The sequence below is a fragment of the Pteropus alecto genome, unplaced genomic scaffold (genome assembly GCF_000325575.1).
Source record: "Pteropus alecto unplaced genomic scaffold, ASM32557v1 scaffold131, whole genome shotgun sequence".
NCBI classification, from domain to species: domain Eukaryota; kingdom Metazoa; phylum Chordata; class Mammalia; order Chiroptera; family Pteropodidae; genus Pteropus; species Pteropus alecto.
This window is the reverse complement of record NW_006434709.1, coordinates 1,599,248-1,625,457: the sequence shown is the minus strand read 5'-3', so window position 1 is coordinate 1,625,457 and position 26,210 is coordinate 1,599,248. Positions and strand designations below refer to the sequence as shown.

Below are 26,210 nucleotides of genomic sequence, written 5' to 3'. Positions count from 1 at the left end.
AAAAGCTATTCTCTTTGCTCCGCATTTCAGCTGCCAGCTGTGACTCTTCTTCCATTGGTTTTATTTTTAGCTAGAACAGAACAAGGTCACAGCCACCACTTGATGCTGCTTCTGTCCAATGCCCACCACATGGGAGCCCACCCCTCCAGGACCAACTGGCTCCAGAGCGGGGTTTGCTGACGTGCCACTGACCCTCCCTCAAGACCAACCCAGCAGTCAGGTAAGCTCTCTTACCTGAAGCACCAGTTTCCTCGCCTTCCCCAGCAGCCCCTGCCACAGAAGTGTGAGGTTGCCCCATGCCCAAAACCTGCTAAGGTTTGAAATGTCAGAATCTGAGCTATTTCTCGTGTTCACTGAGAGAATTAATCCTTCGCACCCAGAAGGGACCTGTGCCATTCATGTAAGAAGGCAGACATCTGGCCCCAGATAAGTAAAGTATATACTATACATAATAATTCCCATCCCCAATTCCATCAGTGTCGAAATTCCACTATTAGGGCTCCATTCCTTGATTTCCGGGATTATCCCCTGATTAAAATAAAAATAGCTATGAGAGGTGTTGTAGACAAATTTGTTATTTGTAAAACAAAAATTTGTTATTTGTTATTTAGTACCTGTTACAAATTTGTTATTTGTAAACAAAAATTTGTTATTTGTTATTTAGTACCTGTGGTACTAAAACTGTCAAATTTCTAATTGCAGAGTCAGGTGAGCAGAGTCAGGACAGGTGCAGGATCAGCAAGTCTTAATTAGGGAAAAGGAAGAGAAAGAGGCCTGATGCCAGGCCCTTTCAGGAGGGTCCAGCACCTTGGGCAAGGCTGCCATTCTGCATGGGCCTCTGGGGACCCTGGCCTGTCAATCCTCTGAGCCTTCATTTTCTCCTAGCTTGCCCTAGCTTCCAGCCAGCTACCCAGGCCCTGTGGAAAGATCTTGGAAGCAAGGGGTGGGTGCCCATATAATGAGAACAGCAGCATCAACACGTAGGGTGCCTGACACCTCCTAGGAGGCATGGTACCTCAGGCCACCTGCTCCCCGCTCTCAGGGTACAGTCAAGCTGGGCTGGGAGGTGGAAGAGTTAGGATATGGGATTCTAATTCTAGTTGGCCATCCACTAGACTGTGAACCTGGACAAGTCACAGGCACCCAGAGGCCTTTGTCCACCCAGATGTCCCATGGCCATCTTGAAATCTACCAACCAAACAGACCATTACTCTAGCCAACCCTGCACCAGAGCCTCCCTCCTCCAGCCAGCCTCTCCTCCCTGCCCCCCAACCCACAGCCAGCCACCTCATCAAGGGTCCCAAAAAGCAGCCTTGACCCATCCCTCTTCTTGTCCTGTACACCTACTTTGTCACCAAGTTCTCTGGTGTTATGTCCTAAATATCTCTTTATTCAGAGCACTACGCCCTGAATCAAACCCACATCTCTCCATCCCTTTCATCGTCTCTGCTCAGTCTTTCCTCTCTCATACCCCTACCCAGTCAGTAGCCAGAGTCTCTGCTCTAAAAATGCAAATCTGGCCCGTGCCTGTCACTTTCCTACTGAAAACCTATCAGTGGCTCCCATCACCTGGGGCAGTGTTCCCTCACCTTTTTCTTTTTCGAATTCTGCTCCTCTAGACAAAATCTGGCCAAATTTAGATTGTAACACAAAAGTGATAGGTATTCTTTTTACATTGATCAAATTTAAAAATTTTAATTCTGAATTTGCTTTTCAAACTAAACACACGCTCCGTGTTGGAAATTCAAACCCACCCATCCCAACCAAGGAATAGGGAGCCTTGCCTTTCTTGCTCTAACTACCCGCTGCCTCTTGAGGACTGCCACCTTGTAGAATGAAGTCCACTCTCTTAGATGGCACACAAAGCCCCATGGGCCTCTCCGTGCCCGCCTCCACCCTCCCTCCTATCTTTGGTGCTCTGGGGCTGTTGCCAGCACCTGGCAGGCACCAGACTGGTTCCCACCTCAAGGATGGTCCATGCTGGTCTCAGCCTGGGGCACTCTTTTCTGTGCCTTCTTCCTTCAACTCACTCCAAGAACCTCTGCTCTTTGCTCAGGGGATCCCTGGAACCCCCTTTCACACCTCCATTTTGCGTTCTCACACTCTTGACCTACTCAGTAAAGACTCAGCTTAGGATTCATGGTCCTAGAGAGCAGCTGGGGATTGCAAATCATGAGAGACACTCCCTGTCACAGGCTGTTTTCTTCCCTGTCCCACTGAAGACCAGGTATATGGAATCACTGGAGTACGAAATCGCATTCAATGGGTTGTTCCTTGCAGCTGTGAAATAAACAAAAGGTCTAGAAGGGGAGTAACAGATGCTCAAGTTGTCTGACTTTTTAGAAAAATCTTTTTAAGCTCCCTGCACGACGAGGAGAGGCAGATGCTTGTCTCCTGCCACTTCAGTGGGCAGTTTCCAGACAAGAGCAGAGAGTCTGTATCACCTGGCTCCCTGAGTCCTAAGTGGAAAGATGCTGCACGTTGTCATTTCCCAGCTGTTCCCACCACGGCCCTATGCACAGCTGTGCCCCATGGTGGTGCCAGCCTGGGAAAGCTCCAGGCCCGAGTCCTGGAGAAGGACAGCACAGCATTTGCTCTAAGTTCAACCCTGTAAGTCAGAGCCTAGACTCACCGATCCCTGAATGAGACTTCCGAACGTGAGGGAAGACCCGGTCACAGCCTTGCTGCTGTGACTTTGCAGGGTAAATAGAGACCGTTGAATAAGGGACTGTACCACACCCTGCCTGGTCTTTTCAGATAAAGAGAAAGCTCGCGCCTCTGGGTGGTGAGATTATGGGTGAAGCTTATCGCCAGCTTCTTCACGCATTTCTGACTTTTCCAAAATTCTACATTAGGTATTAACTGTGATAACCATTTCGGACAGAAATAATTTAAAAGAAGAGAGGGAGAAAGAGGAAGGAGACAGATGCTCAAGCCTCACTCTGTCCATCTCTGGAAACCCCCTTGGCTGGAAGAATGCTTTAACCTCCTGACTGCTGCGGGCCTAAGAAGCACTCATTTCTGAGCATGCCAGATGCACACTTTCCCGGAAGGGTCCAGTGAATCCTAAAACCCTTCTAGCAAAGGACGCCAAACTTAATGGTTGGTAGGCGATTTTTTCCATTCTTCTGCTATCCAGGAATTACACTGCTATGGAACAAATGAGTCCAGTATTCTTTCTCGCAGTATGGAATCAGCTTTATTCCCTTTCACTAAACAAGCCCAACTATTTGTTTAGTATCTACTGGTGCCCAGGAGTGAGCAGGAACTGAAATTGGGCGTGAGAGGGAAGATTCCCAAAAGAAATGATATTTGGCCCCTGACTGCTAGAGGCCCACAATCATGTTAAGATGAAAAATGTGAATACAAATAAAGCTATATATTTTCAACTAGCATTGAACACATTCATTTCAGACCGTCTCTGACACTCATTTTCAGATATATATATATCTCAACTGTTAAGTTCAACCAATACAGGAAACTCAAAATAAATGAAAGTGTTCAATGTTTTTTGGAACAGGAAACTGGAAACCTTGGTCCTCACTTATGAGGGCCAAGGTTCTGAGTTAGCCCTTGAATGAAGACATTATTCAATCAACAGAATTTGGGCTGTTAAATCCAAATAGGTATCAGTGCTATGTTGGGCCCTTCTCGTCAGTGCTGCAGTGAAGGGCCCATCATCCTGGTTTTCAAGGGAGAATATTGAAGCTCCAGGAAATGGAGTGACTTGATCAAGGTCACAGAACTAGCAAATGGCAGAGCCAAGTTTGACCCCTTCTGGTTCCAGAGCCTGTTCTCTCTTTTTAATTCACCGCGCTTTCATCCTTCATCCAAGTGAAGGTGAGCAGATGCAAGGGGCTTGGTAGGAAGGTGGGTAATGAAAATCATCAAATAGCCAGAGCTCAAGGCCCAGGTGCCATATTTCTGGAATAAGCCCCAGGGATTCAGCCAGCACTCGAAACAGTAATTCTGGTTCCTCTTTCTGGCATGGAGACACTGAAGGATGTAATTCACAATCCGTGCACTCGAAGGCCCATGATGGAGCTCTAGTAGTGGTTCATGAACGGCAGGTTCCATGCAGGTCTCAGCCTTGAGGCTCCAGCACTGAGCTTCAACCCACTTTTCAGATACCTCTGCCACCAATCACAAAACTATACGGAGTTCATGCTTTCAATGAAGGTGAAATAAAAAAGGATTCAGAAGCCCTGGTGATGCAGAGACAATGCTGAACTAGCAGGACGGCTGGGCTCAGTGTTCAAATACTCAGTTCCTTCAGTGAAAAGGTCAGCCAAACTTGCATACTATGTAGATAAAAGCTCATCAAAAAGGCTGTCTAATTGAACTGACATGTCCTCTAATTCTCTGTCATAGAATTCTCTGTCCTCAGGCCGTCATAGAATCTAGTCACAGATACTTTTAAGCGGTCATCTTGTCTACCTTTTTCCTTCAGGAAAGACTATACCTAAAACCAATGGACCTATATTTTGAAGTTTCACCTCGGTCAAGTTCAAGCAAAACAGTTGATTCTGCTTTTTGGTCTAATCTGACAGCATTTGTTCTTCAATAGGAAAGGGAACAGTAATCCACAGAATCGTGTGGCAGGACCACCCTTGTCCCATCCCCATCCCCAGCCAAGAAATCCAGTAAACAGCTATTGGGTGACATATCCTTCTATGTCTAAAAGAATAAACCATATCCTAGGCCACAAGAGGTGGAAATAAATGCTCTTTTAGCACATTATGGTCAAAGTTGTTTCATTAGTTTTTTGTTCATTGGTTTTGTTAGTTTTTTTTTTAATTGGTTTTGTTAGGGTTGTTGTTTTTTCCTCACTAATTGAGCAAAAGAGAAAATTATAAGAACACCTTGCATCTGAAACTGGAGAGGGCTCCCTCTCTTCCCCAGACTGAAGAAGCTGTAAGAAAGTCAAAACTCCAATGAGATCTGGGACCTGCTGACTTGGGGGAGGGAGAGGAGGAGAGTTAGTGTGCCCAGGATGAGGGGAAGGTGGAAACTGGAGGGAATATGTGAAAGGGTGGGAGGGTCTAAAGGCTCACATGGGGAACTCTGTTAGCCTCTGGGACATCCATGTGGACACATCCCAAAAACCTGAGAAGTGAGTCTCAGATTGTCACAGTGCCAGGAACAAGATGGAAAAAATAAGAGACATGTTGTTTGACTTTCCACTTCCTTTTATGATCCTTCCTATGATCCTGTATGCATTGCTTTCATCGTGAAGATATTAAGGAAAAAACTATTTCAAACTCTCTCTCTCTCTCTCTCTCTCTCTCGATCTCTCTCTCTCTCTCTCTCTCTCTCTCTCTCTCTCTGCTCCCACATAATTTTGCACATAACAGTGGTGTCTCTTTCATTACCTTCCTTCCTAAATCTTATCAAGAGTTTTATGAAATCTAAAGAAGTTATGAAGCAGTGAGTAATGTTTTAATATTTGTGGGTCTACTTAAGTATTTATTTCCTTGAGTGTGATGTTAATATATATATTGGACTTCATATACATATATAGATAGATAGATAGATAGATAGATAGATAGATAGTTAGATAGATAGATATTTCTGCATTAAGTTAACCATAACAATTACCTTAATAATCTATCTATCTAGGCTGGTCACACAGGTGAGCAAAAGAAGAGCTTTGATATAGGACTCAGAAGTGAAGGCAGAGAGATGCCAGCCCAGGTATTGAATTGCTGTTGAGGGGTAAAGATAAATATTGGCATTATTGTAGTTCTTCAAATCTAAGACATCATTGATTAATCGACACACCATTATTTTAAATATAACTAAAAAAAGAAAACCACTGCCAGTTATAATTATGTCATCATTAATTGGAGGACATATTTCAATTTCAGAGATGTTGACATGTGGGAGAAAATGTGTGCCTTAGAATTAATGAAATATGTGAACACAATTTAGAAGTTAGTGTCACCAACTTAGGGACTGCCCTTCACAGCATGAGGAGGGTGGCAAGTCATCCACTGGGTTGAGAAGCCAAGGGATGAGATAGGAGAAACAGACCATGGGGCTTTGGGAGAGTCCCTCAACACTCTGACTTGGGGTTTATCGGCAGATGAGCTTTCATTGGCTGTCTGTCTTGCTTCTTTGCCAGATATAGTGTCCTGAAATTTATGAAGCAAGGCAGACTAACTTGCCCAGTTCCCAAACAGATTTCACTCAGTGTACATCCACGTTCTGTCAGGAAGCATCTTCCTCCTCTGTGAAACAGGAGCATAATGTCATAAGGCAAGAGCAGACCAGGATGAGAAAGCCAGAACTTAAAAGAAAATAAAATGAGATAAAAATGGAAATGGATTGACTATGTGGATTTCTGATTCACTGAGTCAGTGAAAACCACCTTGGCGAGAAGTGTTCTCCAAAAAGACTAGCACACACTATGTTCTCAACCACTGCTAGTTCCCATCCCCTATATCCTCTCTCCAAGAACCCTCCCAGATCTGCCATTTGGATCTGCCCTGCATTTTCTCAATGTTGAGAGTAGAGAGAGTTGAGGCAAGCAAAGGGAAAATTAAGAACTACTGTGGTGTGCAGGGCTCAACAGGAGTCCAAAGCTATCTCATCACATTAAGGGCCCAGTGAGTTGGCTCCCCCATATAGCATTATGGTTAATAATCTAGTCTCTAGAGAGCATTAAGGGCCAAGAATTGAATCTCAGCTCTGCATCTTTCTAGCTGTGTGACCTGGGCAAGTTACATAATTTCTCTTGACCTTAGTTTCTTCATTTGTACAATGCAGAGAGGGACAGTACCTCCTTAGAGGATTTTGAGATAACGTATGAAGGTACAGACCTAATAAATAACATGGGCTCCATAAATGTTAGGTGCTACTTTTAAATCATTCTTTATGTGGTCTGTTGACATTTTAACAGCTGAATTTTTAAAATCACAATCTGAATTCCATCTTGCCAGCAAGCATACAACTGGGCTGACTGCCTCAACAAATGTTCTCAAGGGAATGTCAATGAATCTGTAAAACTGAGCTTAATAAAATTGGGCAGGTTCTGTTTGCTACTGAATTTCTATTCTAAAGACACAGGTATATTTTTGGCTGATATGCAGTTTTAAATGGTAGGTTCCATTTTTCCATCTGAGCAGGTAATCTGGAGCTTCTACTGCTGGTTACAATGTTGCTACATCACTAGTGAAAATACCTAAACTGGGCTGCAGGTTTTCCCAGCTAATTCCCTGACCCCTTTGACCTGGCCATTTATTATAGGCACAAAAGGCTGTGCCCAGCCATCTGACATGCTTGTGCCTTGGGAAGGGCTTCTTGGCAGTGGAGCTTGGAACTCAAGAGAAAGGAATGATATTTTCAGTCTGTGAAAAAGGAAGAAGGCAAATGAATGCAAACCAGAATCATGAAGGGTATAAAGAGAGTGAATGCAAAGGGAGATCCTACTTCTCACCTTTCAAAACAAGGGCATTTAAAGCAAATTAAAGGAAGTTTTACATACCGGTTGGTAAACAAATGGAATGTATGAGCCCAAGTCGTGATGCAGACTGAAAGTACATGAAGCCCTACTGGATCCATCTGCAGACTTTCTTTGATAATAAAAGACTTTCTTAGATAATAAAACCAGTGCAAGGTGTTTAGCCATGACAAGCTGTCTCATGGAAGCGTGTGCCTATACAGTGTCAAGATGGGGGTTCTTCCAACCTCCCTGCACCCTGGGGTGAAGGCAAGACAGCTGCCTATGCTCTGTCTTGGCCTTCCTTGTGCCCGGCTCCCTGGGAAGTAGGACAAAGGACCCAGGTGCCATCTTCTCCTCCGCCTTTTGAGCCCTCCATAATTCCAGAAGCATTATTACATAAGATGAAGAGAACAGATTCTGGTGCAGACTGCCTGGTTTATACCTCAGGTTTACCTCTACTAGCTGTGAGATCTTAGGTGAGTCACTGAACCAGTGCATAGCTGTTTTCTCATCTGTAAAGTGGGAATAGCAACTCCAAGGGGTTGTTATAAGCAAATGGATTCATCCGTGTAAAACACATAGGACAATGTCTGTCATAGAAGAAGCATTAATAACGCTGGTATTATTTGGCAGTTTTCAGCAGCCTGGGTCAATCAGAACACCAAGCTGGCCCCACTGAGGAGAGTGAGCCCTGGCAAGTGACTCAGAAGCATGCTGCCTGGGACTGTTCCAAGGGGGTCTGTAGTGGGTTGAATGGTGACCCCTCAAAAAAATATGTCCATGTCCATACCCTAACTCCCAAAACCTAAGAATGTGACCTTATTTGGAAAATAGGTCTTGATTGATGTAATTAAGTGAAGAATCTCAAGTTGAAATCATCCTAGATTACCCAGGTGGGCCCTGCATCCCATCACAAGTGTCCTTATAAGTGTCTTTACAAACACAGAGGAGATGGTCACGTGCCAATGGATGCAGAGACTGGAATGATGCTGCCACAAGTCAAGGAACCTCCAGAGCCACCAGAAGAAGGAAGAAGCAGAGAAGGATTCTCCTGCGAGAGCCTTTGAAGGGAGCATAGCCCTGCCAACACCTTGACTTCAGATTCCCGGCCTCCAGAACTATCTAAGGCTGCTGTAGCCTTAATAAGCATAGGAATCGCCTGAGGATCTTGCTAACTTGTAGGCCTGGTTCAGCTCGCCTGAGGATCTTGCTAACTTGTAGGCTCTGGATCAGCAGGTCTGGGGTGTTAATCTGCATTTCTCAAAAACTCCTGAGTGATGCTGATACTGCTGGTCCACAGATCACATTTTGAGTAGCAAGAATTTAAGAGCTTATCATCAGCAGCAGCACCATGACGACAAAGGAGACCCCCGGAACAAAGGTTCGGAAGTTGTAGATCCAATCAACCACCATACTGGGCCACTGTGACAGTGGAGGAGCCCAGCTTTCAGCTGCAGGATAAAGAGTGAATGCAAGTCATTGACCTCTGGTGGCGTGTCTCCCTGGACTCAGTCGATGAACTGAACAGCAGCTCACTGGGGCAATGCTAATGACTTCTGACTGCTCCAGTTCATCACTTTCTAACAGGGTCAACCAAGAAATGGTCTCATCCTTTCTGAGGGAAAAAAAACCCAAAAAAAACAAAACAAAAAAACCCTCATTCCTGGCTTACAGAGGGCCCAGAACAATTCCTGGGAGAAAGGAAACTTTGGTAACAGAATCTTAGTTTCCTAATTTCAATCAACTTGATGGAGACTCATAAATCGGTATGTTTGCCTCAATGTTTTTATGGAGTGAAAAACACTTGGTCCGAAAAGGAGATGAGAATGTACCTCTAATGGGCTTTTTGTGACTGGCTATTGATATGCTCAGATTGGTAGAAAAGAGAGGAAAAGCCACTGGCATAAATGCCCTAGTATGAGGTTGGGAGTGCAATAGCTTAACCCACTCAAAGAGCCTAGGTTAACAAACAAACAAACAAAAGCTGGCCCACCAAGTCCAATATAGGAATGGGCAGAAGAAAGTACAGATGTCCCTTGGCCTGAATTCTCACTATATTCATTTTCCTCCAGGGCCCCTCCTCCAATTCAATGCACACACATGGTTATATCTCTCAAATGCTACACAACCACCACAACTTCTCATTGTCTGTAGCAAAGAAGGTCAAAAGGCTTTATATCAGGTATCAATGGATGGGTAATGCTGCCTTGGCACGGCTTGGGGCCTCCTCTGCAGTCAGAAAGAACATGGGATTGATTTCCAATGTCTGCCATGGTCTTGGGGACAGGGAGGGGCACTGTACCGTTTCTTTCTGGACAGCAGGATAAAGTCATCTTGGCTTTCAAGTTCCTCAAGCCAGCACTGAGGCATCATCTCCCACTCTTCCTCTACATGAAATATCCACTCCAGATAGACAGACAGGACCACTCTCTCCACCCCATGCCAGCCCTCAACTGCACACACGTCCCTGCCCCTGTGGCCTGGTTCAAACCAGACCTCTCCTTGTCCCCCGGTCAAGGTCTTTCCAGACTCTGGCATCTAACTCTCTCTTTCTTCTCTGTTCCAGTACCTTTCATTTGTCATCAAATTGGCACCTTTTCTGCTGTTAACGCATCTCTGTATATGAGTCAGAATAAAAATGATTAATGCATTAGTGTTCCCAGCATTTTCCCTCCCCACAGGCCTCTCCCCTCCCTGAAATCCAAGAAGATCCTGCCGCATTGCACTGTCACTTTGGGGCTTCATAATGCAGAAGTGACAGGGAAGGAAGACTGAGAGAAAACAAGAGAGGATGGGACCTTCAAAGAAGCTGGTGAGTTTTTAAGGCCTTGTGTTGAGAGAGGAGCAGTTATGTGAGCATGAGGGCAGCAGGTGGCAGAGAAAATAGATTTACAGGAAACGTTGCTATGTCTACATACTGCCCATTTCACAGCCAAGGAATGCAAGACCTCAAATTATTACAAAGAGCTTCTGATTACTTAAGTTTGTCCTTGAGGCCACAGGCCTTCACTCAGCCTGGACCCCATGGCACATGGCCGTGTAAGTGTCCTAACTACGCCTCACATGCTCACTTCCTGGCATGGCTTAAAGGGCCATTTCCTGTACCTGTCTGCCAGGGTCTGGGGCAGACCCCTGTGTGGCAGTCGGGAAGGCCCTGAAAGCACACCCAATGCCCTCACTTTATAGTTAAAGAGCCTGCAGCCCAGAGAAGGAGTGCCCATTAGCACCTTGAATTTCCCCGAGGCTGCAATGCCTGCCTGTGTGAAGAGCTGGCCCTGCTGAGGACAGAGTGAGATTGCTAATGCCACTTCCCCTCCTTCAGGAGGAGGTACCTTAGGTGAGGGGATCTCACACCAATCCAGTTTGACAGGTATTGATTGAAGACACTCTATAAAAGAGGTGCTTTGTGTGAAAATTCATTAAATATTCTAGAAAAGCCTGCTGTGGACACTGCCCTGTTGTAAATTGTTTTATGATGAGAAGCATCCTTTTGCACAGACAGTAACCACCCCGGTCATGGGTGAAGCCCTCTGACCTCTTTGCATTTGAGTTCAGCCCTCCACCTACCGGTATGAACCTTCTTCTGTCTCCTCTTTCTCATCCTTCCAACTCTTGTGCCTTCTCTCCCTCCCCTTGCCCACCAACACCATCCCTACATGCTTGTCTGGTCTTACCCCACAGAGGCAAGCCCAGTACAGAAAAAGGTCGATGCGCATTGACAGTGTTTATTTCTGATAGTAAGAATGTGGGAGTCTCATTAAAGACCACTCTGGCTTTCTTGGCCTGGTTTTCCCATTGGCAAACCCTCAAGGACACATTGAACTTCCAGGTCTCATTGAATGTTAGGGTTACAAGGCCCTTCAACGGCAACCTGGCCTGGGCCACTCCTGGCCTAACCATTCCTCACCTTCCCTGCTGACCCCTGCAGACTCCATGTCACTGGCTTCCTGCTGGGGTGGGGGCAATAGGCGGCCCTGACTCGAGATGGGCGGAAACACGGGGGCATTTCCTTCGTCACTCTCTGCCTCAAGTAGCGTCTCCTCCATTGCTTTAGCTCCTGCCAGAAAGGCCCAGCACGTTCTAGCTTCCACAGTGACCCTGGTCCCCAGCTGAGATGACACCACCTCCTCCCCTTCTCCCTCCATCCTCCAAGTGGACGTGACTTCCTGCTAGAGCTAATCTCTAGGCTGCCTCTCCATGCCCTGTCTGTTTCAGCTCCTCCATGACCTGTGCAAATGTCCTGCATTAAATGCCCTGTATTGAGATACTTGAAGAAGTCCTATTTTCTATGTTAGACCCTGACTGATACACAGCACACCCCGCCCCTCCCCCTACATTAAACCTATGAGAAAACGGACACCAAGAGGGTGTGATTTGTTCAAAGAAGGACACACCGATATGTAGTTGTCGGTGACTGGACTGATATTCCTGGCTCTGTCCTCCTCATCTCTGCAGAAAATGGCCGGAATGCTTGCTTTGCACTTTTAAGCCAAAAGAATTGCAAGTCATTGGGATCAACGAGTTTGAAATACACGACTTCTAAGGAGCAACCACAGTCATAGAAACATAGTCCTTTCACAGTCTAAACACACCCCCTAGACATGCAGAGTGATCCAAACCTTCTCTATAGGAGATGGAGGTATGTCAGTTAGAGCTGCTCAGGCTATGACCATAGCCAGGTCACCACCTGCTTCTGTGCCTCAGTTTCCACATCTAAGGAAAAAAGTGACACAAAATTACCATTTCTAGAAGCATTTAAACATTTTTCTTAATGTATGCAGCAAAACTCAACTCCTCAGATTTTTGGACCAGATGGTTTCTCTACTCTGCAAAGTAAGTTTAATTTAATCGTTATTTTAATATGCCATATATTTTAAATACACAGTGCTTCTGCTAATTAATACTTTATAATTTCTCAAGAGTCCCACAGGCAATTGTTACCATTTGTAACTGGTGAAAGATAGTGTCAGGAAAATGAATCCCATGTCTTGCCCAAATTGCAGCCCTGGGATAATATATGTGAAATATCTCATCACTTCTGCCCTGTGTGCATGGAGTGGGGAGAGAAGCCAAGTGTGACTCCCTTGGGATTGGATGATGGGGACATGTGAGCATAGCACCACCTCAGGCACTTTGAACACTGATATTCTTCAAAAGGACCTATAGGCCAAGATTAGTTACATAGATACGCGTTAAGTTAAACAGACCTAATTAGAAGGCATGGACATACTTGCACACATATACGCACACGCAGCACTTGTAAGAAAAAGCCAGTCAATAGGGCAAAATGACCCCAGTCTGAGTGACCTTGGAAGGCAAGGCCAATTAAGCCACAGGTGCAGAGTGGGGCTGGGGCTGTTCTGCCCCCATATCTCACCAGGCCCCCTAAACATCCTCGCCCCTCGTCTGATCGTTTAGCGGTTCATTTGGCTAATATGTCTCCTCTTTTAAAGACCAGCACTCCTGGGAGAGTCCATCACGTATTTGTTGATCCTGCCTACAACAGTGTGACTTAATGAGACAGCATTCTTCCTGGAGATTTGCCGACTTCAGCGGCTGATAGGGCGGGGAACAGAAGAGAACATGGAGCACTTAGGGAGACACACCGTGAGGATGTACGCTGCCTTACTTTATTGTGACAGAGAACCCTGGACCCTTGAAGGTCGATGGGGCACCAAAGAAGGACAAAGGAGGAAACGTTTGCTTACCCAGTGTTCTGCCTAGGACAACGATGATGGACAGGCTCCCACCGTGCACACCCCTAGAGCCTCAGGATGCTTCTTTGTGGGGTAAGGAGGAGATGTGAGCAAAAGGCTGACACCGAGGCGGGGGAAGACTGCGTGTGATTAGGGAAAAGCTTGTTGTGTGAAACCTTCTTCCTCAAAATTGTAAAAATAACAACAAACTAGACTGGAAGTTCTAAGAGAGAAGAGTCTTGTCTGATTTTGCTCATCACTGTATCCCCAGCACCTAGAATAGTACCTAAAAAATAGGCAGCGATCGATAAGAATTGAAGGAGAGGGTACAGACCACAGCGCAATGAGATGACACCTCAAGGCCCTTCTAACTGTGTCATTTCTGAAGGCCATAACATCTATGGCTGCACAATCTCTTGCTGGAGTTATGGGGGAAAGGAAAACCCTTCTGCAGATCCCACAGAGATATACGATGAGCTCTGCTGGCTTTCTGCTGGTCCCCTGGGTTACTAACTTCATTAGGCAGCATCTGCTAAGTGGCCAGCACATATGTCACACCAGGCATCCGTACATCTTCCATAATGGGAGGTGGACACTGCACCAACCAACTTTAAGTTTCCCCTAACAGAACCCATCATTCAACAGGCAGCAGGCTCTGCCTCAGAAGACACTGAAGGGGAATTTCCACCCTTCATTTTTGAGGCACTACAGGCAAAATAAAACTGCTGATATTCTGTTGGACCTAAACAAGACCCATCATTCAACAGGCAGCAGGCTCTGCCTCAGATGATACTGAAGGGGAATTCTTTGGGAGTATCTCCACCCTTCATTTTTGAGGCATCACAGGCAAAATGAAACTGCTGATATTCTGTTGGACCTAAACAAATGATATTTATGGTTATATTTTCAAACTTCCCTCCCTCTCTCACTGGGTTCATAAAATTGGGTTCAGGCAGCAGGGGAGAACCTAGCCATGACTCTGTAACCAAACCAAGAAGCAGCACATATTTTTACATGTAGTATGAGGACTATGGAGCTTTACAGTTTGCAAAACCATTTTGTCAACCAATCAAAAACAGCACTGGACTTAGCCGGTGACACTCCCACTTAGAGCCCATCTACAAAAATCCGGATCCACATAGAAGCGGCTCATTTGCTCATTGCTAGGCTCACAGTATGCCCTCGATTAATTTCTACTCAACTGAGAAACATTTGAATGCCAAGAGTATCTGGTCCAAGCAAGATCTTATATGTATAAAAGAGAAAGCATTCTTGATCCCTGGATAACACTTGAACCGCACACCATACCAAGAAACCAGGGCCCTAAAGGGACATTCCAGGGGTATGTCATGGGGAAAGAGCACTGGACAGACTCTAGAGATCAGAGATCTGGTCCTGGATCTCCAACTAACGCGCTCTGTGATCGACAGCAAGCCACTTAACTTTTCTGGGCTCCTGTTTCCCCATCTGTAAAATAAAGGGCGGAACCAGGTAGCCTCTGAGGTTTCTTCCAGTTCTGAGGTGCTCTTTGGCTGTCAGTCTGTGATTTTTAACAGCTCCAACGGTGTCTCTGCCTGGTCCATGCGGGGCAAGGGCTGAGATGGGAAAGTAGCCCCTGGGCCAACCCTCTCCCCAGCCATCATCAGATGGCTCTGGGATGTGGGAGGTGGGGATGGAGAGAAGGATCCAGCCTCAGCCAGAGGCAGAGTGGCAAGGTCCTGGGGGCAGGAAACAAAGGACTAAACAAAGGACTCAGCCTAGGAAGCCTCCTCTAAGGGAGTCCACTGTTTGCCTGGGGGAGTCAGTATCTTTCTTTTGGAGAGAGAGAAACAGAAGAACTCGTGGAGGGCTTTGGAAACCACAGCTCTTCCCCTGGTTACTAGGGGAGGAGGCCATACAAGGGCTAAATTTGAGCCACAGTGCGACGATCTTCACAAGAAGAAAGTCACTGAAAAGGTGCCGGGTTCTGGCCTCCATCTGTTATTCATAGATCTGCCTGAATCTTACTCCCCTGCTAATTAATTCCCATCTCATCACAGTCACTCTTGGCACATAAATCCCGCTGACAATTTCCCATCTACATTACCTAGCATTCAAGAATACCATGCAATGACATAGACACACATAAAATAAGACACATTTGAACAAATTAGCTGCTTTTCCAAGGGCCATCTTGTTAGATCTGCCATAGGCTACAATTTTGCAGAATCTTTTCCCTGAGTTTTTCCTGCAGCAGATGTTGCTTCTTACAGGAGATGTGAAATCACTGCTGGCACGTCTTCTCCCCCGTGATCCCATCTGATCCGTAGGCTGCTTTTAAAGGAGGCTTTAATAATGCATAGGAAGGAAAGGGCGGTGCATGAATTAAACAACAAGCCACTACTAAGACACGCAGCATTGAAATCAGGACCGGTGGGCAAAGCAAATAGACCAGCTTTTTGCCTTGAGTCTGTCTTCTGGTTCATATCAAGAATGAGGGTTTGGCTTCCAAAGCCTTTTCTGAGGATGCCATCTGACAAATGAAAGTTTGAGCCAATATCAGCTTGTCAAGGGACGATTTTCATTTCTTCCCAGCAGCCTGGCCACACAAATCACTGCTAGCTGAAGGAGGAAGAAATGCTTTTCACTTAGCTTTTAGGAGTGTTAGGGGTGAGTATGTATTTGATTGACATCTTAAAATGCGTTATCAAAAAGGTGCTGCAGCTCTGGTAAAACATAGCAAGGATCAGACGCAATGCTAGTGGAAAGGAAAGAAAGACTCTATAACTGGATTCCCAATGTGCAGATTATACAACTGATGCCATTGTGCCACCTGGGAAGTTCTTAATATTGTTAATAATTCAGTAGGAGTTGGCGAGTTTTCAGAAATGGGTTGCTGCACTGATAAAGAAAGGATTGCCTTTCTTGTCCCCAAGTCCCAGTGCTTTCCAACAGACACACAAAGCCCACCCTCAGGAGCAGATGAGCAGACTTCATTTCTGTTGTCAAGGAAACCAGTCTGTTCTTAGCTCTAGAATTAGACGTCTGGGCCTGGTCTCGGCAGTGCCTCCTGCCCACTCCGCTGACGGGGCCTGAAGTCTCTTCCCCAGCAGGGACACTGAAGACACTTTCACAAAATTGCTAGCATTGGCCAGCGGGGCAGGGGCTCCATCGACAACTCAAACCAACCAGTGGGCAAGTACACAGGCCACATAACAGATCCACGGAAAGGAATTAATTTATCCACATGGAGAGGGAGAGGACAATTGGCAAGGGCCTGGGACAAGTGCCAAGTGATTGACCCATGCTGCTGGGAATGGCTTAGAGAAGTAGAATTGACCACCCAATGCCAGCCCAGAACTTTCTCCTCCAAAACATCCACCCCCACGTTTCTCCAAACAGGAGAGTCAGCCCACTGGCATACACCAATGGTTCAAACCCAGTACTCTACCAGAGGCCAGGAGTTGGGCCCAGGGAAGCCTTTTGGGGTAAAGAGCCTGGGTAAAATGCTCCTGGGTCAGTGGGGGCATTTGGAGAGTCAGGGGTAGGACAAATTCTTGGAGGAGAGGAGAAGATAACCTCAATATTGCTACCACCAAGGAGCAGGGGGTCTGAGATAGAAAGGAGAGAGGGAAAGACAGGAGTGAATTGGCTGCTGGCAGGAGAGGGGAGAGGAGGACAGCACCTTGAGGGATACACTCTGTGAAAACCAGGTGTGGGGAATAAATTAAAGGGACCCTAAGGTGACGCCTGTCAAGGATAGTCTTGTGCAATAAACGACGCATGTGCTTGATCCTATGAACTCTGAGCCCACGATGTGTCAGTTCCCTTTTGGAGGTGAGCACCCTCGACCTCGCATTCTTCCCATTCAGGTTCCTGGCCCATCTGTCCTTTGAAACCAAGAGCCCCACCGGCACCATTGTGGACTCGTCTCTCTATCCTCCACAACTCTGGAAGAACAGCTTGCGCATACCAGGACTGAGGAGGGTCTGCCAAGTTTTCACGAACGAATGAATTCTTATTCTAGACACTGTGAAATCACCTCCAAAAAGTACTCGCAATTTTGACGTCATCATGAGAAAGAATTTAAAGATTTTATCTCTAGAGTTCAATGAGTATTAGCTGCATTTTCACGTCTAGTGATGCTTTACCCAGCTGTCCCAATTATTGCAATGGTCTTATTATTATTAATGATAATGAAGATAACATTGATTCTTATCAGCACAGGAAAGCTACGGTGAGACAGCTAAACAGAGAAATGGGGGAACGTGCCCTCTGAATGGAACCCTGAGAGATTTACATAATGATTAATGGAAAGAGAAGATGACCCCATTGGCCAGTAGGACTAGACTTTAATCCGACAGTGTAACAGCACGACAAAACTTCATCACACACTGGTCAGTCCTGGGGGATGTCACAGTCCCATGGACATGATTTATGTGACACAAAGTTCAAAATATCTCAAATCCTTTGTTTGAATTTCTTAGACACCATGAAGAATAAGGAGTCCCCAGAAGTGCTTTTTAAAATCTTCCTTTTCCTTTTTGATCCACTGCACTCACAACAGCTGCCACATGCCTTTTTCCTCAAGCCACAACCTCCCCACTCCAAAAACTCCTTCTCTGCCACAGCCGGCTCTGCCTTATTCCCATTACCCTCTTCTCTCCCTTCCCCTCACTCTCTCCCTGACAGCCTCAACTTTATGATGCAAATTTAAAAGTTCCTTCAACTTGTCCTTCCTTTCCCTCACCCTGCCCACCTCTCCTCCCAAGCCCTGCCTCTATCCACACTCCCCTCCCCCTTTTCATCCCAGAAGCCAGAAGGACAGGCCTAATTAGGCAGCCGTGTCCTAGTCCTTTCCTCCTCAGGAGGGTACAACATGGCAAGGGAAGGAGCCGTGTACGCCAGCGGTCCTCAACCTTTTTGGCACCAGGGACTGGTGTTCCCATCAGAACCTAATGCCTGATGATCTGAGGTGGAGCTGAGGTGGTGATGCTAGCTGGAGAGCAGCTGCAAATACAGATGAAGCTTCGCTTGCTCACCTGCCACTCGCCTCCTGCGGTGCGGCCTGGTTCCTAACAGTAACAAGGTACCCTGTCCATGGCCTTGGGGTTGGGGACCCCTGGTGTACAAAACAACCAGTCTTCTTCAACTCCCAGGGGAGAAGAAAGGCTGAGAACAATCAGATAGATGACAATGACTTTTGTCCCATCACCTAAAAACTGTCAGGAGGAAGGAGAGTTGTACAGGCACGAAGGCATAAAGGAGAGTGTCGCAGGGGCAGTAGTTGGATTAGAGCTGGATTAAAAGGTGGGCCATCTGGGCAGATGTCTGGAGCACTCGTCATCAAGCAGCATTAGAATATCGTTGGCACAAGATAAGTCAAGTTTATGTAGAAATAGTATTAGTTAACCAGGTTTTCATAGAAATAGCATGAATTAACTCAGGTTTCCATACATGACTCCTCACATTATGATAGAATTTAAACTGGTTCTGCTCCCACTGAGTAGACGGAAAACTTATGACAGCTCCTTGACTGTGCTGACCTACGATTTTTAAGTATTTTTGCAAAATGCCCCTCTAGGTTTCATGAGAGTCCCCTGAAGTCTGCCACCACATTGAATTGAAATTTCTAAACCAAATAAGGCATGATATAATGCTTTGAACTGAGATCAGTTATTTAGCTTATTTATAACTTCTAGAACTTTTCATATGCCTTTCAAGAAGCTGCCTAGTTCAAAAAAATCTTTTTAATGGTTTCCTTATTTTGGACATGAAGAGAATCTATTTCTCCCCACCCCTGGGTTAAAAAAAAAAAAAGAAAAGAAAAAAAGAAAAGCTGAATGGATACTTAATATTAGCTTGGAGGGAGGCAGAATCATTAGTCCACTCAGGATGCTCATTAAAGCATAATTCAGGAGAGAGGGAGACCACACTTATCATAAAAAGGATACTTAAGACTTGATGCTGTTTTGAAACATTTAATTCATCCAAGTTCCCCTGTTCTGATTCTATTTCCCTAAGAATTCATCAGATTGTGACTCAGCTTCTCACATTCATGTGTCCAAAAGGGAGCAAGTCTGGCAAACACACCACACATTGTCTCTGATCTTCACTACTACTCTTAAGAGCGGAAATTATTATCTCCATTTTTCATAAAAGGAAACTGAGGCACGGAGCGCTTAAGTAACTTGCTCAGGAACACACAGTTAATAAATGGCAGAGGTGAACTGGATTTGGGTTCAACTGATTCCAAAGTTCAGTGTACACTGCACAAAGTCCAGTAGTTTCTGTAGCTTGCTAATTTTTAAAAAAATTTAAACACCACTTGGGAGATTGGTTTATAAATGAAAAAAAAAAAAATCCAGTAAGAGATGACCACGAGTTTTTAAATGATTGTGACTATTATAAGAAATTCCAGTTTAGAATAGAGTCTGACCAGTGATTTATAACTTGCCCTCCCCCAACTTTTCACTAAAAACTGATGTCAATTCATACGCAAAATCAGATCATAACTCATAAGAGTCCAGAAATAACGAATGACAATTTGACTAGAGCCGGAACAATAGTAAACATTTACTTGTCATAAGATCTATGAGATTGAAAGGAAAGGCATCAATAGTGATTAATACAGGCACTTATCTTTATCACCTGGAGGAGAGACAGCTCACCAGCAGGGAGGTGAGGCCTTATTCCTCCCCCACGGCCTGTCTCTTGGCTCAGGCTCTATACCTCCAGAAAATTTAGCAGCCTTCCCACCATGATGTGGAAGCTGCTCCTTGGATGGCCAGAGCCATTTCACACACACACACCACCCCTATGAGCATCTCTCATGCTACGTCTGTACCAGGATTGCAGTGTCAGTCATGCAACATGACCAGGAACAGACATGGATTCCAATACTATGTTGCAGCCAGAGAGTTGAAGACACAAATAAGAAATGGTTGTGACAAGATGTTTGCGGGAGTCAGACAAAATCTACTGCTAGGCTACATATAAAAAGATATAACTATGATAAAATCATACGATATCATTAAAAATAATTAGCTGGATGAAAATACACTAAAAAATGTAAACAAACTATGGGTCACAACATTTATATCAAAGACAATAAAATCCAAGGTAAAAGTCACTAGATGATTCAAAGATTCTTTTTATATTTGTAAAGAGCAATTCTCACAATGAAAATATTATATCGAACTATTACGCATCAAATAACATAGTATTAGGATATATATATATAAAACTATTGAGAATTGATGAGAAAAATAACAAAATCCCAATAATAATGGATGGCATTAATATGCTTCTCACTCCATACAAATTAAAGAGGTTAAAAAGGGAGACGGGGGAGGATTGATTAATTAGACTTAGGTATCCTTGTTATCTACATTCTCACAATACAAACTCAGGAACCTAACAGATTTGGATGGTAAGATATATACTGCGCGTTTACATTATATAAAGCAATTTCACTGCAAGCATCGAGAGCAGGGTAAAATGCCAATTGAAACAAACACTTCAGCAAAACATTTTTTCAATCCAGGAGAAACATCATTTATCCTGAGGGAGATTATGAGGGTTTTCATTTTGTTTTGTTTTGTTTTCTAAGGAATTTTTGATGGGTCCCTTAAAATATGAAAAGTGAACTCCTATTTCCCTTGCTATGAAATAATAAATATATTTCCTCGTCTCTGCCCCCAGTTTCTGACACAGAGCTCCTAATACTCTTGTAAACTCCTGAGTTATAAGGTTGCTAGGAAAGTCTTTTGTTCTAATAGTTGGTCTTCGACCCAGGCTCCTGATGCAGCGCTCCTAAAAGTCTTGTAATTGCCTGAGTGAATAAGGATGATGGGAGCATCTTACACAGAATTCCTAAGTGCCTTGAAGTTTCTTGGGTTACAGGAACATCTTTTGTTCTAATGAGGTAACGCTTGGGATCCTGGATGGGGGCGGGACATCAGAAAGAACAAGCCATGATTAGAAGCGTGGAACTTTGAGCCCCACCCCCATCCTCCAGGGAAGAGAGAGCAGCTGGAGATTGAGTTAATAATTGATCGTGCCTGAGTGATGAAGCCTCCATAAAATTCTCTAAAGTACAGGATTTGGAGAGCTTCTAGATTGGTGCCGGAGGGTGGCACACCCCAACTTCACAGGGACAGAAGCTCCTGTGCTTGAGACTCTTGTGGACCTCACTCTATTATCTTTTCATCTGGCTGTTCATTTGTATTGTTTTAAATCATGTTCTTTATTATACAATAAATCAGTGAATGTAAGTGATTCTCTGAGTTCTATGAGCTGTTCTAGCAAATTATTGAACCCAAGGAGGGAATTGTAGGAACCCCCAATTTATGGCTATTCAGTCAGAAGTATGGGAAGCCCAGACTTGCAACTGGTATCTGAGGTGGGGGCAGTCTTGTGGGACTGAGCCCTGAACCTGCAGGATCTGATGCTAATTCTAGGCAGGTAGTGTCAGAATTGAGTTGAATTATAGGTTGCCTAGCTGGTATTAGAGAATTGATAGGTGAGGGAAATCATCCACACATTTTGTATCAGAAGCATTGTAAGAGTAAATGAAACAAGTGTTTTCCTTTTCCTTGCCAACACTCACCAACCTTAGTGTGGAAGAAGATGGTGAAACAAAGGGACAGATTGCCTTGCAGAGGACGTAACAGAAAATCAGAAGCGGTACACCAATAGCGAATTAGGAAAGACAGGATATGCAAGACAGTCAGGGGCACTGAGGCTAGAACATAGCAAAGAACAGAGGCCAAAGAACCAGCCAGTGCGAAATCCCCTGTAATAGAGAACAGCCAATACATTTTGAGAATCCAGGACATCTGACATTGAAGTTAAAAGCCGTTTCCGGCTCTATACTATAAATACTTCTGTACGCCTAATCCTTTGATTAAAAGTCTGACATGCAGAAGAGCCTTGTGTTAGTGGTGCTTTGGGAAAATAAAGGAGAAAGGACAGCGTTTAGTGAGGGCAAACGTATTAACAAAGAGGGCAGCTCCTGTGGGAGGCAGGCTCACAAGTATGACGGATGCCATTGTTCACCAGGATCTGTTGCCTCTTTACTTTCAGGTATTGAAGAGGATGATAATTTCCCACCCTCTTCCAGTTTGGCATAGCTGTGCATCTTTTAGTGATCGGTGAAATATGAACAGAGGTTCATCTGGGGAAAAGCATTTTAGAACCCATCCTCCTGCTGCAGCCACTAGCAATTTCCAAATGGTTACAACTCCTTCAGCCCTTCTTTGAGTCAGGAGGACACAGGACAGGTCCCCTCTGTGCTCCCAGACTCAACGGACATGTACCAGAAACAAGAGATAAATCACTGCTATGTGTTTTTCTTCTTGATCACTGTGTAAAATCTCAAATTTTGATTGACAAATAAGCTTGTAAAATTCTGAAAGATTTGTCAATCTTGTTTTTAAATTAACCTGGTTTAAAAAAAAACCCAGGAGTAGAGGCCTCCCAGAAGCCATGGCCGCAGCTTATTTAAAGTCATCCTTGTGCAAGGCAAAGACAAGAACAAGCTTTTAGGAAGAGGACAATGCATTTCAAATTAAGATTTTAATTTGCCAAGTAAATAAGAACATTGTCTTTAAATACTCCCTTCTCAGAATTACTAATACTTTGGGGAATGAATTTCAGAACATTTGTTTTTCATTACAAACTTTATTGGCTGTTCCAGGGCAAGGTGCTGGTATAATTATTTTGAATGAAGCAAAAAATTATTCTGAGCTGATTTTTCTGAAAAGAAACCTAGCTAAATACCTCTGAAACATAATAAGAGTACCTAGCTTGTATATTGTATTGATATTTTTAATAAATAAAAATGAACTTAATTTGGCAATTTACAGTCACAATATTACCTACTTTAAATCATTTAGCATTGAAAATGAAAGCATTTAGACTTCGCATTCGAAACAAAATGCGTTTGACTATTTCAAAACTCTGAGTAAATATCTGACAGAAGTAAAGTCTAAAGAAAATTTTAATAGCGATGTTGAATATTTTATAATATTAAAAGCACACCGAGGAGAATTTTCTACCAAATATTGAAGATTTAAATTGCTGAGTTATTCATTCAATCAACTCCATCCAAATTGAACTCTTGGAAAAAATAAATGAAAGCTGTTGTTAGATGTTGCCAGTGGTTCAACTGAGGAAAATAGCATTCGGCAAACTCTATGCAGAAGGTAGAATAGTGAGCAAAATCAAGCAACACCCCAGTAAGCATAAAGTTACAGTTTGGTGCAAGAAACAGGCATTGACCCATAATCACAGAAACTATGGTACCTGCACCTGTGATAGCTGCAATGAAGGAGAGCTACAACTGTGCCAGGAATACCTATACGGCATACCTCGGACATATTGCAGGTTTGGTTGCAGACTACTGTAATAGAGTGAGTATCACAATAAAATGAGTTGTAATCTTTTTGCTGTTGGAAAGTCACGTCTTCAATTGGCAAAAGCGCAACATCTGTGAAGTGCAATAAAGCAAAGAACAATAAAAGACTGTATCCCTGTATTTGGGGAATTTGAGGACCCTGGTAAAGGTCAGAGACAGCTTCCCTGAGGAAATGACATTTGAGCTGACATTGTAGGGAAGGATAAGAGTCAACAGTGAAGCAGGAAAGAGAAAGTATTCCAGGCCCGGGCACTAGCATGTACAAAGACCCAATGGTGCACCAGAACAAGGCAAGCGTGAGGAATCAAAGGAAGGCCAGTGAGGCCAGAGCAGAGCTAAGGAGCCTAGAAAGGCCAGTGGGGGTGACATGTGGCAGCCAGATGGTACTGGGTCATATTCATCCATTCAGTCACTTACTCATTCATTAAACAAATATTTACTAAGCACCTTCTATATGTTGGATAGTGCTCCAAGCACTAAGGGAGATGGAGCAGGTAAGGATGCTGTTTTCACAGGATTTACATCCTAGATAGATAATAAATAACATACTTTTTAAAACTCAGAGTGATAACAGCTATGAATAGAATTAAAAGAGGGCATCACTGCATTGTAAAGAATAGTTAAGATGGCATGGTATGTGTATTTTACAATATAAATATTGAAAAAATACAAAAATAGACTCTAAACAAACAAATAAAAAAAGAGGTTGATGTATTCATCATTTGGCAACCTATATAGTAATAACTTTTTCAAGTAAGAAACATCATTGGATGCTAAAACTAGTGGGCAAAACTAGAATGAGAAACAGGGTGTTTACACAGTCTCAGAGCAAGACACTTAGTAATTATAAGAGATAAATAGTAACTGCAGTAGATAAGGCTGGCAGACATCACCCTAACCAAATCAAGTCGATGTGCTCCACCTGATAGGATACATGGAGACAAACACAGCATCACTTCTCCAGTACTCCTGCCAAGAATGCATAATCTGAACCAAATAGTGAGAACACATCAGGGAAATCCAAATTGAAGATCATGTTGCAAATAATTGGACCCTTAAAAAATGTCAAAGTTATGCAAGATAAAGGAAGACTGAGAAACGTTTGTTCCACCCTGAAGGAATTCAAAGAGACATGATCCTGGAGAAATTACTGAACAAGAAAATAAATATTTTATCTTGCTATAGAGAATATTAGTGGAACAACTGGCCAAATTTGAATAAAGCGGATGAGATAATAGGATTGTACCAATGTTAATTGCCTAGTTTTGATCATTGTATTTGGTCATGTAAGAAAATATCTTTGTTTTTAGGAAACACACACGGAAATATTTAGGAATAAATGGACAGCTGGATAGCATTATGTCTGTACTTTACTCTCAAACAGTTCATAAAAATTATATATGTGCGTATAGATGTATATGTATGTATATTATGCATGTATACTATATATATGGAGAGAGAGAGAGAATTCCCTCTAAAGAGATGATACTTAGGTTGAGTTATAAACGACAGGAAAGGCCAGGTCAGGCGGAGGAACAGCTAGTGCAAAGGCCCTGAGGCTGGAAAGCACTTGGTGAGTGTAAGGAGCAAGAAGTCCAGTGTGGCTGAAGCTGAGTGGGCGAGGGAGCAAGTGCATAAGATTCTAGTAGAGTTTTATCTTTTTTCTAAGAATAACAGGAAGCAATGATCAGTTTTAAATCATGTCCAATTTGCATACAGAAAGCCCACACTGGTTATAGTATGAACAGAGCAGAGGGGTGGGACACAAGTAGGAATGGGCAGACCAATTAGAGGCTGCTATAGATATCTAAATGGAGGTCATGAGTCTTGAACTCAGGGCATGAAAGAGATGGAGAAAAGTATATGGGTTTGGAGATGTTTAGGAGACAAAAATGAAACAGGACTAGATGGTGATCTGAATGTGCCCTCTGGTTCTCTTCTTTCAAGCTTTGGATCAGGTAAGGAAACTGAACCTAAGATTTCGAGGTGAATTATAAAGGTGCCCCTACCCTAACCTTGCTATAATTTAGTGTTTTGTTTTGTTTTGTTTTATGCCACACCCTTTTCCCACATAATGCCACAAAATACAGAACCAGAGACGGAGCAAGTTTAGGCTGCAGGGAGGCCTTAGGTATATGGAAGTGGTACTTAGACATAAAAGGGGCTGGTCTCCTCCTGCGACACAGCCACATCTCTAAGGTTAATGTGGGTTTCTACCGTCCCAGCACAAAGCAGGGAAATGCCATGTGCTGGAGGCCAGATCCCCATCCACAGCCAGACGTCTGCCTCAGAGCACATTCCCCCAGGGAGAGCAGCTTTCTGTGCTGACTAGAAGATTGCCTGCCCCTCCCTCTGGAGAAAGCACAGCAGATGCTCTCCTATAATGTCCAATTATTCCAAGGAATGTCATCATTTTTATGATTAATCAGTTGCATATTCTCAGGGACATATGTGAGGTGAGTATCCAAGGACGACAAAAGACCCTGCAGAGAGGAGATAAATTGAGCCCAGCCCCTGTAGCTGACAGTTAGAGAAACAGATTAACTGTATAAATTACATAAATATCTCTCCATGTAGATTATTGCCAAAACAAGGACTATTCTAATCTAAATTCACAGTGAAACAAATTTATTTTTAAAACCTGCAGGTTATGTAAATGGTGGCAAAAAGT

At 44.0% G+C, this 26,210-nt stretch overlaps 1 protein-coding gene across 2 annotated transcripts in view; it reads right to left on the bottom strand.

Moving 5' to 3' along the window:
• ADD2 (adducin 2) overlaps positions 1-26,210 on the bottom strand; it is a 92,407-nt gene that overhangs the window by 46,858 nt on the left and 19,339 nt on the right. The window contains exon 1 of one of the 2 annotated variants that reach the window (XM_006909508.1): positions 997-1,010. The exons of the other annotated variant lie outside the window; for it this stretch is intronic. Coding sequence (XP_006909570.1) covers positions 997-1,010 — 14 coding nt within the window. Of the gene's footprint in view, positions 1-996; positions 1,011-26,210 lie in introns of those variants that run through there. 2 annotated transcript variants of the gene reach the window in all.